General features: G+C 41.9%; 1 protein-coding gene and 1 long non-coding RNA gene across 3 annotated transcripts in view; one reads left to right on the top strand and one right to left on the bottom strand.

Moving 5' to 3' along the window:
- LOC131691912 (uncharacterized) overlaps positions 1-19709 on the bottom strand; it is a 460379-nt gene that overhangs the window by 141800 nt on the left and 298870 nt on the right. For both annotated transcript variants that reach the window (XM_058978657.1, XM_058978658.1), the window contains exon 8: positions 12485-12721. In XM_058978657.1, coding sequence (XP_058834640.1) covers positions 12485-12721 — 237 coding nt within the window. The remainder of the gene's footprint in view (positions 1-12484; positions 12722-19709) is intronic.
- Positions 5017-5601, top strand: LOC131691914 (uncharacterized). The gene is made up of 3 exons (XR_009305880.1): positions 5017-5303; positions 5370-5434; positions 5489-5601. It is a non-coding gene; the product is annotated as an uncharacterized LOC131691914 (long non-coding RNA).

Here is a 19709-nt window from a genome sequence, read left to right as displayed (position 1 = left end):
CTACCGATGCCAGCCGGACCATTCGGTGCTCCCTCCATTGACCAACGGCCTCAACAACAGCCTGCTATACCAGTTCGAAGCGGGCCATCTAGCGAGCAAATAGCTGCGAGACAAGTTATGCCGCGAGAGTTGCCAATCTTTTCAGGCGACCCTCAAGATTGGCCGCTATTCTATAGCTCGTTCTGCAACTCTACGGAAACATGTGGATACACTGATTCGGAGAACTTAGCTCGACTACAGCGTTGTTTGAAGGGCAACGCGTTGGAAGCAGTTAGAAGCCGGTTGCTGATGCCGCAGTCGGTGCCTTTCGTAATTGATATATTACGGCGCTTGTACGGTCGACCAGAAATTCTGATACATTCTCTCCTCCAAAAGCAACGAACAGTTCCCTCTCCGAAGACTGACAACTTGCAGTCGCAAATAAATTTCGGTCTCGCTGTACAAAATGTCGTGGATCACATGTGTGTTGCTAATCTTTCTGATCATTTGTGGAATCCTACGCTGCTTCACGAGCTAGTCGAGAAACTACCACCGCAAATTAAAATGCAGTGGTCCTACTACAAGAATAAAAGCACCTGCGTCAACCTGGCGACCTTCAGCGCGTTCATGTCTGAGTTAGTGATAATGGCTTCAGATGTTACGCTTCCAGTCGAAGCGCTCAGTATGAACTCGAAACCCATCAAACCGGGAAAAGAGAAACCGAAGCTGTACACACACTCTGAGGGCCCGCAGGAGAGGAATAGTGAATCCGCTGGGAAAAATATGGCAACAGGGGAGCGGGAAAAGAATACTTGTATGTATTGCGCTAGAACCGGTCACGAAATCGCAAACTGCAAGCAATTCAAGGCGCTCGATATCGACGGTAGATGGGAAGTCGTGAAGCAGAAAAAACTGTGTAGGGGTTGCCTTGTACCACATCGGAAATGGCCATGTCGAACCAAAAAGGAGTGTGGTATAAATGGTTGTCGAATATACCACAATAACCTTCTGCACTCAGCAAACGGTTCGGGAAAAGCGGATACAACGAGCGGAGCAGGGAATACGAATATTGTTGTACATCAAAATTTACACAGTTCGATGTCATATTCGTTATTCCGATATTTGCCGGTCACTATACACGGGAATGGCAAGCAAGTCAGTACCTATGCGTTCCTGGATGACGGGTCTAGTTCTACTCTTCTTGAACGCAATATTGCGTCGTCGTTAGGTATCAAGGGTCCAACTGACGGCTTCTGTTTGAGTTGGACTGGAAATATCTCGAGGGAAGAAAAGGAATCTCAGCGTATTAGCGTGGTTATCTGCGGGAATAGCAAGAAGTTTAAACTCCACAATGTGAGAACAGTTCAGCAGCTGCAGTTACCTGCGCAAACGATGTGCTACGACAATCTAGCACGTAGCTATCAACACCTAAAGGGTCTTCCGATTCAAAGTTACACGGATGCGACTCCGGGTATCATCATTGGAATCGAACATATTCGGCTATTAACTGCATTGCGAACGCGCGAGGGAAGAGATAACGACCCAGTGGCTACAAAAACGCGTCTGGGTTGGTGTATCTTCGGGAAAAACGATAAGAGCGGCAATTCGATAGTGCAGTTGAATCTACATCTAACAGAAAAGATGAAAAATCATGAGCTGCATCAATGGATGAAACAATTCTTCGCAGTTGAAGAGTCCAGCGTGACAGTCAGACCTGAAGCTGAAGAAGACAAGCGAGTACGACAGATTATGGAAGCTACAACCCGGCGCGTGGGGGGTGCTTTCGAGATAGGGCTGTTATGGAAGTATGACCAGGTCTGCTTTCCGGACAGCTACCCGATGGCACTTCGGCGATTGAAAGCGTTGGAGAGAAAGTTAAGTAAGGACCCGATTCTCGGAGAAAGGGTGAAAGAGCAGATCGCAGAGTACGAATCGAAGGAATACGCCCATCGTATTACGCCGAACGAACTGCGATCTACTGACCCGACAAAGGTCTGGTACTTACCGTTGGGAATAGTACAGAACCCGAAAAAACCGAGCAAGTTACGGCTGATATGGGACGCTAAAGCACGAGTGGCAGGCGTATCATTCAACGACATGCTGTTAAAAGGTCCGGATCTTCTAGTGGATCTGATATCGGTCCTGCTGCGCTTCAGGCAAGGGAACATAGCAATAGTGGGGGACATAAAAGAGATGTTCCATCAGATCAGGATACGAGATGAAGACAAGCAGTCACAACGGTTCCTTTTTCGGCTGCATCCAGAATTAGAACCCCAAATTTTCGTCATGGATGTGGCCACCTTCGGCGCAACCTGCTCGCCAAGTCTAGCGCAGTTTGTAAAAAACAGAAACGCAACAGAGTTTGCTGATTCCTTTCCGAGAGCGGCAAGAGCTATCACCGAGAACCACTACGTGGATGACTTTCTGGACAGTGTAGACACGGAAGAGGAAGCTGTCCGATTAATCACCGAAGTGAAATACGTCCATTCGCAAGCAGGTTTCGAAATTCGTAACTTCGCCTCAAATTCAGTCCGAGTCTTAGAAAAAATCGGAGAGCCGGAAGCACGTCAGCAAATATCCATGAAGCTGGACAAATCGCTTGATTCGGAACGGGTGCTAGGTTTGATCTGGAAACCAACAGAGGATGTCTTCTGCTTTGACCTGAACAGTATGAAGGAAGAAATTAAAGCACTAATCGAAAGTGGAAGTACGCCAACTAAACGCCAAGTCTTGCGAACTGTAATGTCACTCTTCGACCCACTAGGACTGATTGCACACTTCGTCGTACATGGGAAAATTCTCATGCAGCAGATATGGAGAAGTGGAACAGACTGGGATGATCTCATCACAGAAGAATTGCATGGTAAGTGGAGGCATTGGTGTCAGAACATGCAGCATCTAGATGCAGTGAGGGTGCCTCGTTGTTTCTTCAAGGGGGTCAACATTTCCGCTCTCAAAGATGTAGAAGCCCATCTATTCGTGGACGCCAGCGAAGTGGCCTGTGCGGCTGCCTTATATTTTCGACTCAACGATAACGGTAGACCCAGATGTGTCCTAGTAGCTGCAAAAACGAAGGTCGCTCCGTTGAAACCACTATCCATCCCGCGTCTAGAGCTACAAGCGGCGATGATCGGAACAAGGTTGATGGGCTCAGTGTTGAGCTCCCTGGATGTCCAGATAACTGAACGATACTTCTGGACAGATTCAACAACCGTTCTGTACTGGCTACGATCTGACGCTCGACGATATCATCAATTTGTTGCGTTCCGTGTAGGAGAGATTCTCAGTTCAACGAGCGTAGATGAATGGAATTATGTGCCATCGAAAATGAACATTGCTGATGCGGCCACGAAGTGGAAAGATGGACCAAGTTTCGACCCGAATGGGCCGTGGTACAATGCACCGGAGTTCTTATTCAACGCGCGGGATCGGTGGCCGTCAGAACCCAAGCCGAACAGGGTGGATGTAGAAGCTGAACTACGTACCGTATTTCTTTATCATGGTATGATGCCGCAACCACTGATGGATGTTTCTAGATTCTCAAACTGGAATCGTTTACTGAGAGCGACGGCCTACGTGTTACGAGCCGTGTGCAAGTTCAAGGGTGGAAAGGGATTTCAGTCCAATATTCTAGTACAGAAGGAGTTGTACGAGGCTGAAAACCTAATTTGGCAGCAGATCCAAGTTGAAACCTATCCAGACGAGTACGCGATTCTGCGGCGAAGCCTAGGGGATTCGACAAGCCCACCACCCATCCCGAAGTCCAGCTCACTGTACCGACTATCAGTATTCTTAGATGAAACAGGCATCATTCGGATGAACAGTAGGATCTGCGAAGCACCTACCGTGGCGTATGATGCAAAGTTTCCAATTATATTACCAAGGAAGCACTTCGCTGTTCATCTTCTAGCGGAAAGCTACCATCGGAAATTCCTCCACGGAAATGGGGAGACAGTTTGCAACGAGATGCGTCAACGGTTCTTTATACCTGGGCTACGAGTGCTGATTCGTCAGGTGTCGAAACAGTGTGTTACCTGCCGCGTTAAAAATGCTGTTCCAACACCACCTATGATGGCATCCCTACCGACCGCTCGCGTCACAGGAATGATTCGACCATTTACGCACACTGGCGTAGACTATTTCGGGCCAATGCAGGTCAAACAAGGGCGAAACCTGGTGAAAAGATGGGTGGCGTTATTCACTTGCCTCACGATACGCGCTGTACATTTAGAGGTAGTACATAGTCTCTCTACCCAGTCGTGCGTAATGGCCATCAGACGATTTGTGGCTCGCCGTGGTTCTCCAGAAACCTTCTACAGTGACAACGGAACTAACTTCGTGGGAGCGAGCAACATTCTTGAGAAACAGATGCAGGAGATCCAGGAGAATTGTGCGATTACATTTACCAACAGTAAGACGAGCTGGTGTTTCAATCCGCCTTCGGCGCCTCACATGGGCGGCGCTTGGGAGCGCATGGTGCGCTCAGTAAAAACCGCTATGTCTGTCATCGCAGACCATCCACAGCATCCTAGTGACGAAGTTTTGGAAACAGTAGTTGCAGAAGCCGAGTCGATTGTCAACTCTAGGCCATTGACATACATTCCGCTTGAGTCGATGGAAGAAGAGTCACTGACGCCAAACCACTTCCTGTTGTTCGGTACAAAGGGCGTTGCACAACCGGAAACATCAACAAAGGTGGAAGGAAGTGCCTTGCGAGACAGCTGGCGTCTCGCACAATGCTTGGTAAACCACTTCTGGGCCCGCTGGGTTCGGGAGTACCTACCAACTTTAACCAGGCGTACAAAGTGGTTTGAACCTACTAAACCATTGAAAGCAGGAGACCTAGTCATCGTCGTGGAGGAGAGTAAGCGGAACGGTTGGATAAGGGGTAAGATCGTGAACGTTATTAAGGCACCAGATGGACAAGTTCGGCGAGCAGTTGTGCAGACGAAGAATGGATTAATCAACAGACCTGCAGTAAAGCTAGCACTCCTGGATCTTCAGACACCTGGAGACGGTCCGGAACTTCACGGGCAGGGGGATGTTACGAAACCACAGGGCAGATTCGTTCAACAGACAGATGAGTTCAGTTCAGTACCACCCGGTGCTGTCAATACGAGCAAACATAAATGTCAGTTGCGCAAACGTCAGAACATATCCTCGTGTGCTGTACTGTCAGATGGAGCATAGACACAACGTGATCAGTCCGTAAGTTGCTCGTCATTGCACTGTTTCAATATTAAAATCAGTTAGCAGTCGTAGTTAAACCTTTATTAAAGTTGCTTAAATTCTAGTTAATTATAGTGAATTTGTAACAGAACGAGGTAATTATAAATTAATAAGAATTCCCTAAAACTGTACTGTGAACTGTTATATCTTACCTATTGTAGAAACTAAAGCTAATAGTACGGCTAATTGACTAGTTCAGGCTAATTATCACAGATTTGCAAGAAGGGTAAGTTCTCTTCAATAGAATCCAGCTTAAACCTAATGAATTTATAAAATCTAGGACACTACGAACACAGATAAAAAAGGAGTTTGTTTCGGATAAACTCGGAAGAAGAAAACGAAAATGTAAGCATAACCTATATTATAAACCAAATGAAACTTAATATAATATATTACAGCTTTGAAGCTGCGTGTAAGCTGCTATCAGGACGTGTATTCTTCCCAATCCGAACACCAATATTTCAAGAGTTCATACAAAACCACTATCCTGTCCACAAACAAATATATACCGATGGCTCGAAACGCGAATCGGAGACTGGAGCGGGCGTAGCAGAAAGTTGCAGTGAGGGCAGTTACTCGCTGTCGGGACAATGTAGCATTTTTTCGGCAGAAGCCTTTCCAGCACACGCGGGAATTTCGGGAAACGAGAAAGCTGATAAATTCGCCAACGAAGCTCGAAAGAAAATACCAATGGGTATTCCACTGCCCTCTCAAGATGTCATACGTTACGTGAAGAAGACAATTTACAACACTTGGGACATAGAATGGCACCAAACACAAGGAAACTTGAGACTGGTGAAACCATTCACAAATAAGTACATCGATCGAAAATGTGCATCCGAACAGCGTACTTTGACCAGGCTACGTATAGGTCACACTCGTGCAATGCATTCTCACCTCACGGATCGGAGTCCACCATCAAACAGTTGTTACTGCGGAGAAATTCTCACGGTCCACCACATACCCGTTACCTGTCGCGGATTCGCCTCGATACGGAAAGAGTGCGGCGTAAGCGGAATGATTACCGAAATCCTGTCGAACGATCCGAACAAAAAAAGCTGTGTTAAAATTTATAAGTAAAGCTAAGATATGTATATAATAGAAGTGTATTAAGCCCTAAGCCATTTCCAGTGACACGAATGCCACTTATGTGGTTAAGTGTCAAAAAACAATAAAAAACAAAAAGACCTAATATGCAGTTCAAAGAATTATCTTTCGTTTGTTCCTATCAGTGACACTGGTATTCCAAACGCCCATTTTTAGTGAAAAGTGCCTATAACCTTTCAACGATAATAACAAATGAATATGTGGTGCCATGAAACGAATTATTCCCCCTCAAATATCGCGAAAGGAATAAAACAATTTTTCTAAGAATCTCTAAGAAATATTATTTCATTCATTTATTTAGTTCAACATCAATTTCATGATAACACTGAATCAACAATTTGCCTCCACAATACTCGATTTTTAGCTGCAGCTCTCCAACGTCGGTTACGCCCAGGGTTGTTAATCGATAATTAATCGTCATCGTCGATAACGTTAACCACCCGTCAACGTCATCGGAAACTCCGTTAACAATAATGTATCGTCGCCTTCATCGTCATCGTCGATATCGTCGTTTTCATCGTCATCGTCGGTTCATCGGTTATCGCGATACATTTTGCGTTACTTTCCCGTTTATTGGGGTTGAAGTTGATGCGGTTAACTTTCAATGGTTTAGAATTAAATAACTATTGAAGGACATGTTGTTGGCAGTTGAAAATCAATAGTTTTGGACATTTTCTATGCGAAGGGGGGGGGGTCCGACGATGTGTCAAAATGGAGTTTTTTGTCAACTTTTCGGGAGAGTTTTATATTGAAGGGAAAGTTATTGGCAGTTGATAATCAATAGTTTTGGACATTTTCAATACACAGGGGGTTCGACGATGTGTCAAAATGGATTTTTTCAACTATTGAGGAAAGTTTGTTATATTGAAGAAGTTATTGGTAAGTGAAAATCAATAGTTTTGGGCATTTTCAATGTACCGTCGGTGCGTAAAAATAGATTTTTTTTTTCAACTTTTCGTGAACTTTTTATATTCAAGGGCAATCGATAGTTTTGGACATTTTCAATTCACACGAGGATCCAAAGGTGAAAGGCAAAAAGGTGAAAGAAATTCTTTGAACCACGAAAAACATTTTTAGTTATAGTGTCTTCAGCAAAGTTTATTTATATTTTTTTTCATTTAAAAAGTATTAGTTGGGTGATTAATTCCTCTAAAGCTGAGAAGAAAGTTTTTGCCTATGTTTATGAAAATAAAAAAAAAACTTTCTTTGGCAAAGTTGTTGAGAATATCGCTGAAGAGACTATGTGTCTATCTGTCGATTTTAATTTACATTTGTGGAGATTTTTTTGATATACCCCTGAAAATTGCTTTTTTTTAAAATGCTTTTCCTGGTAATTTTGTAGAATTTCAAAATGTTCCAAGATGTTGTTCAGCATAAGAAAATACAGAATTTTTATAATGTAAGTTTATTTGTATCTCTTACAACTTAGAAGTTATCGAATGTTTTAGTGCCCAAAAAGCAATATTTTGGTATGGAAGCCGCAAATTTCCGCAGACGAATACCAATACGAATTTGTAAAACAAACACTATCAAAATCGTTTGGTGGGCTCTAGCTTACGTTCAAGTCAAATTCGAGTAAATTCCTTCTTTAGCATATTTTTCTTATCTTAGAGATGCAAAATATACAAAAATAATAATACTGTACTGTAAGACCTCCTTAAGGAAATTTTTTACTAAATGATCAGAACGGATTATGAGGCTTTGTCGAGGAACTACAGAAGAATATTTTAACCGCTCCGGTTTATTAAAAAGAAAGAAAAAAAATATGTTAGTCCAGGTGTTTGCGTTTCGACTTCGTCTCTTCAGAACCAGCAAAAATATGTGCCGATTTCGTCAATGCCATCGTTTTATCACCCTATAGTTCGCCAAGCGGCTGATAAAAACGGGTCTTCACTGTATTCAAAAAACGAATAAAACTCTATTATGAGGCCGTACATAAATTACACTACATATTTATGGGTAAAAGAAGGAAGCATGAAGCATCTTGTTACATAGTGGAGCGAAGAAACGGAGGAGGGGGCTAAAAGCTTCCTAACTAGAAAAGGAAATCAAACATTGGAAATATGTATATTCTCCTTTTCAAAATCCGAAATCTTCTGGTTTAAATCAAAATTATAATAAATTCTGTTAATCACCACACGACTTAAATGTGTAGTGTGATTTGTGAATGGCCTAATAATAGTGGTTTAGTAGTTTTTTCAATATATGATTTTGCGTGCTAAAAATTACTAATCGCACAATAGCTCAAAATTTGTTTTCTTCATGGTCAAAACAATTTGATCACCTTTTTGCCGCTTGGAAACACTGTGCACCTGGGACTCTTCTGTGCACCAACTTACTCGAAAAGTTGAAAAAATTCAATTTCGACTCATCATCGGACCCTTCTGCGTATTGAAATGTCCAAAATTATTGATTTTCAATTGCCAGCAACTTTCCCTTCAACATAATACATTTTCCCGAAAAGTTGAAATAATTTCATTTTGACGCATCGTCAGACCCCGCTGTGCATAGAAAATGTCCAAAACTATTCATTTTCAACTGCCAACAACATGTCCTTCAATAGGTATTTATTTCTAAACAATTGAAAGTTAACCGCATCAACTTCAACTCCAATAAACTGGAAAGTAACGCAAAATGTATCGCGATAACCGATGAACCGACGATGACGATGAAGGCGACGATACATTATCGTTAACGGAGTTTCCGATGACGATACATTATCGTTAACGAGTAACGTCGATAAATTATCGTGAAAAATGTATCGCATTAACAACCCTGGTTACGCCCAACACTCGCCAAATCATGTTCCACCTGTTCCGCCCATCGTGCTCTCTGCGCTCCTCGCCTTCTTGTATCAACCGGATCATTAGCGAACACCATCTTTGCAGGATTGTTGTCCGGCATTCTTGCAACATGTCCTGACCACCGTATCCTTCCAGCTTTCGCCACCTTTTGGATACTGGGTTCGCCATAGGGTGCAGCGAGCTCGTGGTTCATCCTTCGCCGCCACACACCGTTCTCCTGCACCCCGCGGGAGATCGTCTTTAGCACCCGTCGTTCGAAAACTCCTAGCGCTTGCAGGTCCTCCTCGAGCATGGTCCAAGTCTCGTGCCCGTAGAGAACCATTGGTCTTATAAGAGTTTTGTACATGGTGCATTTGGTGCGGGGGTGAATCTTTCTTGACCGCCATTTCTTCTGGATCCCATAGTAGGCCCGACTTCCACTGATGATGCGTCTTCGGATTTCACGGCTCACGTTATTGTCAGCCGTTAATAAGGATACTAGGTAGACAAAATCCTCCACTACCTCAAAGGTATCCCCGTCGATCGTAACGCTGTTTCCTGGCCGGATCCTGTCGTTTTTGGTTCCGCCTACCAGCATATACCTTGTTTTGGACGCATTTACCACCAGTCCGACCTTCGCTGCTTCAGGCGGGTGTACAGGTCTGTCACCATTCCAAATGTTCGATAATGTCCATGAAGATCGTGCCCCGGCTGTTGAGCCCGGCTCGTCGCATCACACCTTCCAGAGCGATGTTGAATAGTAGACACGAGAGTCCATCACCTTGTCTCAGTCCTCGTCGAGATTCGAATGTACTGGAAAGTTCACCCGAAATCCTTACGCTGTTTTGTACACCGTCCATCGTTGCTTTGATCAGTCGAGTCAGCTTCCCGGGAAAGCTGTTTTCGTCCATGATTTTCCATAGCTCTAAGCCTGGTAACCGAAGCCGGCTTGGTAACTTCCCACGAACTCATTTAGGTGATAGACGACGGAAGATGATCTGGGATAGCACTTTGTAGGCGGCATTCAAAATGGTGATCGCTCGGAAGTTCTCACATTCCAAATGGTCGCCTTTCTTGTGAATGGGGCAGATCACCCCTTCTTTCCACTTATTCGGTAGCTGTTCGGTTTCCCAGGTCCTGACTACTAACCAGTGCAGACAAGTGGCCAACTTTTCTGGGCCCAACTTGATGAGTTCTGCTGCGATACCATCTTTGCCAGTTGCTTTATTGTTCTTGAGCTGTTGGATGGCATCCTTAACTTCCCTCAACGTGGGAGTTGGTTCATTCCTGTCCTCAACTGCACTGACGTAGTCAAATCCTCCGTTGCCTTGGTCATCTGTACCTACATTCTCCTCGCCGTTCAGGTGCTCGTCGAAGTGCTGCTTCCACCTTTCGATCACCTCACTGCTGTCCTTCAGCAGGCTCCCGTCCTTATCCCTACATATTTCGGCTTGCGGCACGAAGCCTTTGCGGGATGCGTTGAGCTTCTGGTAGAACTTCCGTGTATCTTGAGAACGGCACAGCAGTTCCATTTCTTCGCATTCCGCTTCTTCCAGGCGGCGTTTTTTCTCCCGGAAGAGGCGTGTCTGCTGCCTCCGCTTCTGTTTGTATTGTTCCACCTTCTGTCGGGTTCCATGCTTCAGCATGACCGCTCTCGCTGCATTCTTCTCCTCCGAAACCACTCTGCACTCCTCGTCGTACCAATCGTTCCGCCGTCTCCGTTCATCGTACCCGACAATGTCCCCAGCTACATTGTTGATGGCTGCTTTTACTGTTCTCCAGCAGTCCTCTAGAGGGGCCACGTCGAGCTCTCCCTCGTCCGGTAACGCTGCCTCGAGGTGCTACGCATAGGCAGTGGCGACATCTGGTTGCTTCAGTCGCTCTAGATCGTACCGAGGCGGCCGTCGGTACCGTACATGATTAATGACGGATAGTTTTGGGCGCAATTTAACCATCACCAGGTAGTGGTCAGAGTCGATGTTAGCGCTATGATAGGTCCTGACGTCGATAATGTTGGAGAAGTGCCGTCCAGCGATCAGGACGTGGTCGATTTGCGATTCCGTCTGTAGCGGTGATCTCCAGATGTAACGATAAGGGAGGCTGTGCTGGAAGAAGGTGCTACGAATGGGCATGTTCTTGGAGACGGCGAAATCAATGAGTCGAAGGCCGTTCTCATTCGTCAGATGGTGAGCGCTGAACTTTCCAATCGTCGGTCTGAATTCCTCCTCCTGGCCTACCTGAGCGTTTAAGTCCCCAATGATGATCTTGACGTCGTGGCTTGGGCAGCGGTCGTTCGAGCTGCGCATAGAAACCGTCTTTGTCATCATCGGTGCTTCCGGAGTGAGGGCTGTCCACGTATATTATGCTGATGTTGAAGAAACGGCCCTTGATCCTCAACCTGCACATTCTTTCGTCGATCGGCCACCCACCGATCACGCGCCTTTGCATATCGCCCATCACAATAAAAGCTGTCCCTAGCTCATGTGCGTTTCCGCAGCTCTGGTAGATGGTAGATTACCTCTAAACGTTCGCACCATGGATCCTGTCCAACACACCTCCTGCAGCGCTACGATTCCGAACCCGCGGCTCTTGAGAACATCGGCGAGTACGCGGGAGCTCCCGATGGAGTTGAGAGATCTGCAGTTCAACGTTCCGAGCTTCCAATCGCTAGTCCCTTTTCGTCGCAGTGATCGTCGCCATTGGTTTCGGTTCGCTGAGCTTAGAGTCCTTCACTGGCACTCGGACGATGATCAGCCGCCCCTAACATGGGGAACAGACGTTGTTTTGAGCCGCTCCTCCTGGAGATCAGACGCTCAGGCTTGCAGCAGCAAACCCCCCCCCCCCCCCCCTTCCTGTCATCCTACGACCAACGTTCCCACCGGGGTTGGTTACCCGATCTTCCCTAAAGTTGCTTGTAGTTCCCGGCTAGTACCACGGGGAGGTAGGGATAGGAGTTGCTTGGAAGAGGCTCTGTCTTACGCATTACCCAGCCTTTATCCTAAACCTTGATTTAAAATTTAGAAGGATGACAAATGTACTCAACAAAGCTCACTAATATTTATCGTTTTAAAAACTCACTAAAAGTAATAAGACTCAATCTACAACGTTTAAAAAGATGTGAGCTTTATACAGTTAGAACCACCCTAACTGTCGTTTTAGCAAAAAGCAAGGGCTCGCATTGTTTAGTTTTAGTGAAGACTTAAAATTCCTGCTAAATTTACTTTTTGGACCACTATGCATTGTTGTAAGTAAGCGGATAATAATCAACGATAATCATTCGAGGACTACTCTAATCTCATGTGAAAATAGTGACTTGAATGCAATTTGAATATTAAACGTAAATCGGGGCACAATTTCAAATAGGGTATTTTTTTCTCACTACTTACCTTTTAACCAACGCTTTGTGTTCATTCTCCTGGCTGATGGCGACCATCGCATGCTTACAGGTCGGCACCACCTTCTGCCGGATGGTCCAGTAGCAGGTCACGTTGCGCGGATACATCCCCGGATAGTTTGGACTCTGCAATCGACACTTTTTCCGGTAGCACTCGTCGTACTGCCGGGTGCAGTAGGTTCCAGGTGTGACTCGGCCCAGTTCCAGCAGTTCATTCGGTGCCCCGTACCTAGCGGTAGGAATCGAGAAAAAGTTACGATTAGTACGTGCAGCGAGCCCCCGATACCGGAACGGGACAACACTAGAAATGAACTAAAGATTTCGGAAACGGATGGAAATTGAAATGGTAAGAAATGGGAAAACTTTTCGCCAATCACAATTTCTCGATGAAACAAATGTTGCGCCAAGCGATTGGCACTCGACCGGAAACCGGCTCCTCCACCGCAGTCCGGCGGCTGTCGTCGTCGTCGCTGTCGAAACTTCCCCCGGAAAACAATCTCAATTTCAAACAAAACTTCACCTTGTCTTCGTTCCTACATTGTATAAACATAATACACTTGAGTGCGTGTGACTATCGGTAAACGAGCTCATGAAAAGGAGACGGTTTGGTGAGCCGCGTCGTACCCGGATCGGCTGAACAAACAGGAAACAGGATCTTCCGTATGCTACGCCAACGGATGGACGTAAGAAAGTAAAGTTTTATTATCGATGGGTGCAGGGATGATTTGGAAATTCCGATATGTAAATATGAACAATTGATTGGAAATGAAATTATTACTGAGCATATATCGAACTACCGATTTGTGTCTGAAAGTTTTTTTTTGTTAAATCCATATGGGACCGCTCAAGTTATTCACAACACAGTTTATGGACGGTCCCGGTACACATATCAAAACATTCACCTTCTGTATAACCTATGGCCAAACACAAACCTAGCAGAGAGTGGGTTTTCCCAATTTCGTGCTTCAACGGGTCCAAATTGAGGCGAATAAATGAATCAATGAAAAGTATTATATGGTAAAATGGAACTGCTACCGACCGGATTTTCGGTAAGCAACCCAACGAACAGCAAAAAATAAATAAATAAATAAATATCACACAGACATCCTCTGAATGTTGAGAGTGTATTAGGACAAGCTTCCGAATAAAAGGAAACCCAATTTGGTATCAAGTCCCATGCTTCAGTTGCTTTTTGTAGACGATGACAGAGAAGATTTTCCGAGAGTTTTGTGAAAGTTTTGTAACATTCTCTGTTCGAGGTAAACGGTTGAAAGGGAACAAGTGTTAAGGATTAGAATGCCATCGTTTCGAATGCAGTTTAGGATGATGTTATCATGGGTATTTCATCTATTGGTCGCTCTCACTTTCATATACCCACAGGCTGGTTATTTACAGCAATGAAACACCGAATAGAATAATATTTTTCAAACCTCAAGCAAGACATCACCATCAAAATTCCAGTTCCAATTGAAAATAGAAGATGAATAGTGTATTTTCAGAACCAACACCCTTTCCCCTTTTCCTATCGTACATTCAAACCAACCATCAAAGATGAACTTCTGCATCAAACGCACCCGACAGTCCTTGAACCTTCCATGGCCCACAGACCTCGTCAGTTGGCAGAAAGTGCTGTGCAAGTATCTTTCCGTTTGCAAACAAACTGCATTCACTAGGCAGCTGAAGAGTACAAAGAAAACACAACATGGAAATGATGGCAAACATTTTCGGAACACAAATACAAGAAGGAACAAAACTAGACGACGACGACGACAACCGAGCGAGCAAGACGGGACGAATGTCGCAAATGGTCTGTCTAGAAACGGACTAAGCAAGTACCTATCCACGCGTTTGCTGTCTTGCTCCTAAACTGCAAAGGAGGGAACCGTCTTGAATGATTGCACACAGTGACTCTCGCAGTCAGGAGAAAATTCCGAGCGATGCAAATAACGGAAGATGGAACCTGAACATCGAGCATTGCTGCTGCCAATGGAAGCGGAAATGCTGCAATCAAAACTTGTTTTCTCAACTCGTCGCTCTGTTCGCCTTGTGTGATCCTCTAGTAAATGCGCATTCACAATATTTCGTGAATGGTAAAATGCTGTGAATGGAATTTTACAACTATTGACCCGTACGGATTGTATGGCGGGGGCAAAGGGTTATATAGCTGTAGAGTAGAATCGGGAAACTTGTCCATCCAGGGAATCTGTTGAGTCACTTTAATCGACACCAGCTATATATTCAATTGATTGTACTCTTATCATTCCTCCATGTTTTCTGCAATGGTTTTTGTCCATACAATAAGCTCATTTAAGGCGGCTTGAAAGATGTCCCTCGAACAATGGTGTGTTTCTACTCATTCGAATAATGACTGCGAATAATATATCAACAAAAAAATACTGAACTTATTAAAGATTAAAGCTCTTGTGGTATCGAACTTATTTTTGCGAACACGATTACGTAAGGGATTAGGTGGGAGGAAAAAGAGATTAAAAATATATATGTTATTCATGTAACCGTGAACTTGTTCAAGATTCCTAGAATAAAGCCACAAGGGGCAGCCCTATGCGGTTGCACGAACTGTAGACGTAGGACTACACTATTTGATGTAAAATATTTATTTTCTCAGTACATTTAGAGTAATAATAAATCTTTCTGACGTATAGTTCAAGCACAACCAATCAACATCGAATGTTAAATATTGGCTGTCAGGTCATTTCATGTGCAGTAGGTGATCGAATCAGATTAAATTTATTTGAGAAGATCTGATTAAATAAAACAGAAAACCGCGACCGAACTAATATCAGGAACTATTTTAAATTCTTATAGCTTTGAAAATAAATATAATACTATTTCATGTATAGAGCAAGCTTTCTAGTTATATTTTGCCATGATTGTAACTTTCCTAAAGTAACGAATGCAGTGGTCTTAATTACATATCGAAGATATAAATATACAAGAATGGAAAACAATTTTATATATGGACTTGGATGCGTTTTTGCAACGTAGTGTTTTTTTTGAGTGGTACTGTATTCATTCATAAATAGGCTTTGTAGTATGTACCTATTAGCAGAATCAAAGTAGGATAGGCTGAGTGGAAATGAAACCAATGAATTGATCGAACGTAAATAATAATCTTTCGTTGTGCTTTCCATCCATTCGCGTAAATTTGTTGCTTAGAAAGTTTTAGCCTTTGCACAACGATTTCAGATTTTAATGAAACTTTCTGTACATGAGAGGTTTGTCACAAAAAGCCACTTTGCATACTTCGTTTTTCCAAAAATGATCTAGACTGTCTTTTGAAAAGGGCCAAACTTTTTTTACTATTTTTTTTCAAATGGCTATAGTCTAAAAATGACAAATCCTACAAAAAATGTTGTAGGAGTGATTTTCACAAAAATTGTCAAATTTTTGAATAAAAATATTGAAAAAATTCTTCATTGACTCCTACACTGAAAAAAATCGATTTCAAAAATTTAAAGTCGATTTACATTTTTGATTTGGATGAAATTCTGTTCCAAGATAGTAATTATGTTCCCTACCTACCGTCAAAAATTCAAGTTGGGCACTTTTAAGGAAAAAAAGTTATTTGAAAAAAACTTTTCCTTGTCCAAACTGAATTTTTTTCAGTGTATTTTTATCGAAAAATAAACCAATGAAAGTCATAATCATCTCAAAATCCATTTTCCCAGCTGCTAGTTGCCTGATACATGCAAAAAGTATCGGTAACGAATTTGGTATATATTCATAGCAAGTTTCCTATGAATATATACCAAATGATGACTGGAAGATTGGAAGACAAGAAGACTAAAAGACTTGAAGACTGCAGTTCATTTGTTCCTCTCAAAAGTGATAACTTTTATGAAACAATTTACAAACTCTTCTAAAATTTATTTTATGTCTGATGCAGCAGCAGCATAATACAAAAATACGAAAAACTTTGCAAGCTTGTGTAGATTTCTGTCAAAGTATGAGTGAAGCGCAGAATGGCATTTTGTTGCAGTATCCTATGGAAAAGGACCCTGTGATGCTATTGGTGGCACTCTCAAGCGAATTCTCGCGACTATGGAAATACCATAACAAGTCCCCGAGACTTATATAACTGGGCAGTTGAACAAAATGATAAAAATATCACAAAATTAATTTTCTGCTACATATTCACTGAACAGTAAAACAAAATGTCAGAAGAACTCTAAGACCTGTATAATAACGCCAAAACAATATCTGGAACTCAAAAATTCCACAGTTTTGTGCCTATTCCAGGGGGCAAAGTAGAGATAAAAAGGTATTCTAATTCAGATGATGAACCAAAAATATTTTCCTTGTATAGAAATAATACAAAATAGCATACATGAAGATAGTTTTAAGACAAATGCTATAAATAAGAATAAATAAATAATTATATAAAATTCAATACATAATGTTGTGGTGGTTATTTCTTTCTTTGATTCTTCCTAAGCACTAAACAAGAAAATAAAAAAGTAATAATGGAATATTTGTTTAACGAAATAAACTCTTTTCAATGGGATTATTGATTAAGGGGTTACATACCTTTTAGTGAAAAAAATGTCAAGAAAGTTTGAATTTACGCAAAGGAATAAAGCAATGATTTCATTACCTCAATCTTATAATATTTTGGTAGTACATTTTTCATTAAAATAAACAAGCATAAGTTTATAAAAAGAAATTGATAATTGGCGGAGTTATGGCTTTTTCCCCGAAAGCCTTTTTATTTAATATTTTGCGGTGATCACGATTGGAGACCAATAGATCATCTCAAATCCCAAACTGAAAAAAAAATCCATTAGTATATGAATATTCCTCGTACCTTAACTATTAGTTGAATAAATATTAATTTTTCCCTGCATTCAAGAATTTTTTTAGTAAAAAATCGCTGTTTCAAGCTCCAAAAATTGCAATAAAAAATTCTTTTCCATGAAACGGCAATCGTGATCACGGAAAAACCATTTTTAGTAAAACGACATTTCCAGATAATCGAGTTTAAAATTTCAAATTACCACTGCTCTTAGTAAACGAAGCGCGCTTGGAAGCACTACAACTTTCGATCTATTTCTCGGATCTTTATAAAAACTTGGGAAAACATTTTCAAGGAGTTGTACTTTCAGATAACGTAATAATTCATCAAAAATGAAAAAGTAGTGAACCACTTAATAAAAAATATGCTTAGTTGCTAAATTAGACTATATCTTCTCACAAACTGAGTTTTATTAGATTCTGAGATGTTTATGACTTTCATTGGTTTAGTTTTCGATAAAAATACACTGAAGAAAAAAAATCAGTTGGAACAAGCAAAAGTTTTTTTTCGAATAACTTTTTTGTGCTCAGTGCCCAACTTGAATTTTTGACGGTAGGTAGGGAACATAATTACCTATTTTGGAACAAAATTTCAACCAAATCAAAAATGGATTTTTTGAAAATCGACTTTAAATTTTTAAAATCGATTTTTTTCAGCGTAGGAATTAATGAAGGATTTTTTCAATATTTTTATTCGAAAATTTGACTAATTTTGTGAAAACCACTCCTACAATATTTTTTGTAGGATTTGTCATTTTTAGACTATAGTCATTTGAAAAAAAATGGTAAAAAAAGTTTGGCCCTTTTCAAAAGACAGTCTAGATTATTTTTGGAAAAACAAAATATGCAAAGTGGTTTTTTGTGACAAAGTCTTCATGTACAGAAAGTTTTATTATAATCTGAGAGGTTGCTGCCAACTCTGAATACGATTTGGCGCGAAATTCGTCTTGTACAATGCTCGAATCAAACAGTTGTGTGTACTCACATACATGTACGTACCTCAATGGAAGATACGTACAAAGCAAAATGAATCAACGCTGATAATGATGGGTAGAGTGAAAGAGACAACTAGTACCACGAAGCTATGTTAACCGTGTTTGCATATGGAGATTGATTGTACAAGCGATTTTGTGTACGAATTAAGTACGATTCACACGATACATCAGGCTTCCGTCACCGGTACAGAACGTCAAGATTAGTTACATGCAGTTAAATGAAGGCATTCACATACAACATCTACGGCACGGAACGTTTTGACGCACGGCACGTGTGAACAGGCACAAGAGAAACGCATTTAACTTATCCAGACGGAACAGTGACGTTCCGTTGACCTAAGCTGATGTATCGTCTGAATCGTCCTTTAAGGGGTTATATATGTTGAGGTCGGCCAAAAAATCGATTTTTTTTATTCTTGTATCGTAATGCTGAGGTTCTTAAGAATCGGAGCAGTGGACGCAAAGTTATAGCGTTTTTCATCTTGCTCCTTTAAACGCGATTATCTCAAAATCATGTTTTCCAAGAGCGTCTTTGCGGTGACTACGATTGCCGGAAAAGTTTTCAACCGATCTCAAAACTTTTTTTTTTGCTTGTCAAAATTTTCATATTATTGTTATGAATTTTTTAATGATTTTTTTCAGGTGAAAATAGTGATTTTTTTGGAAAAATCGTCCCCGTTTCCAAAAAGAATTTTTTAAATAGATCGTTCATGGACACCACAGGTACTAATGATTTTGTTTAGTTTGATGGTTTCTGTTGAGCTGTTGGACTGGAATCGTAGTCACCTCTTTGAAAAAACGCGTTTCGCGGAAATTGCTATAGCTTCGACAATTATTAATATTTTTTTTATTTTCTCAAGTGGATTTTGCAAATTGGACATTGTAGTACGCTAAATGTCTAACAAGTATTTCATAAAAATATGGCTACATATCTTTATAAAAATTCAAACTTGTCCCTTTTTTCCCGCATCTCAACATATATAACCCCTTAATGCGTTCGAGTTTGTACATAAAATTTGTGCTTGAAACGAGCACAACACAAAAGAAAAGATTTTTTTTATTATTATTAAAGAAATTTTAACCTTTTCAACCTCTCTTTTGGAAAAATATTGTTTCAACGAAAAAACTCGCGTGTTGAACGGCACTGCGTAGCGTACTTCCAGTGTTACGGACTTCTGATTCAGTTTCCCTAGCTGTGAAAACACGAAGCGCAGTGATCTGCTCCGCTGCCGTTCAACAGGCAACTGAGCTTGTCCGGTCAAACCCGTTCTTTAAATAGTCGATGAAGACGTCATACATATAAGCATTGCGCGCTAGGTACATAAATCTGTCGTGCCAGACTTGGGAAGCGCTACCTTCTGTGTGCAAATGTGTGAATGGCCATTAGGCCGAATCGTCATTAGGCCGAAT

Source organism: Topomyia yanbarensis, chromosome 3 (genome assembly GCF_030247195.1).
Source record: "Topomyia yanbarensis strain Yona2022 chromosome 3, ASM3024719v1, whole genome shotgun sequence".
Taxonomy (NCBI): Eukaryota; Metazoa; Arthropoda; class Insecta; order Diptera; family Culicidae; genus Topomyia; species Topomyia yanbarensis.
This window is presented reverse-complemented; position numbering and strand designations above follow the sequence as displayed.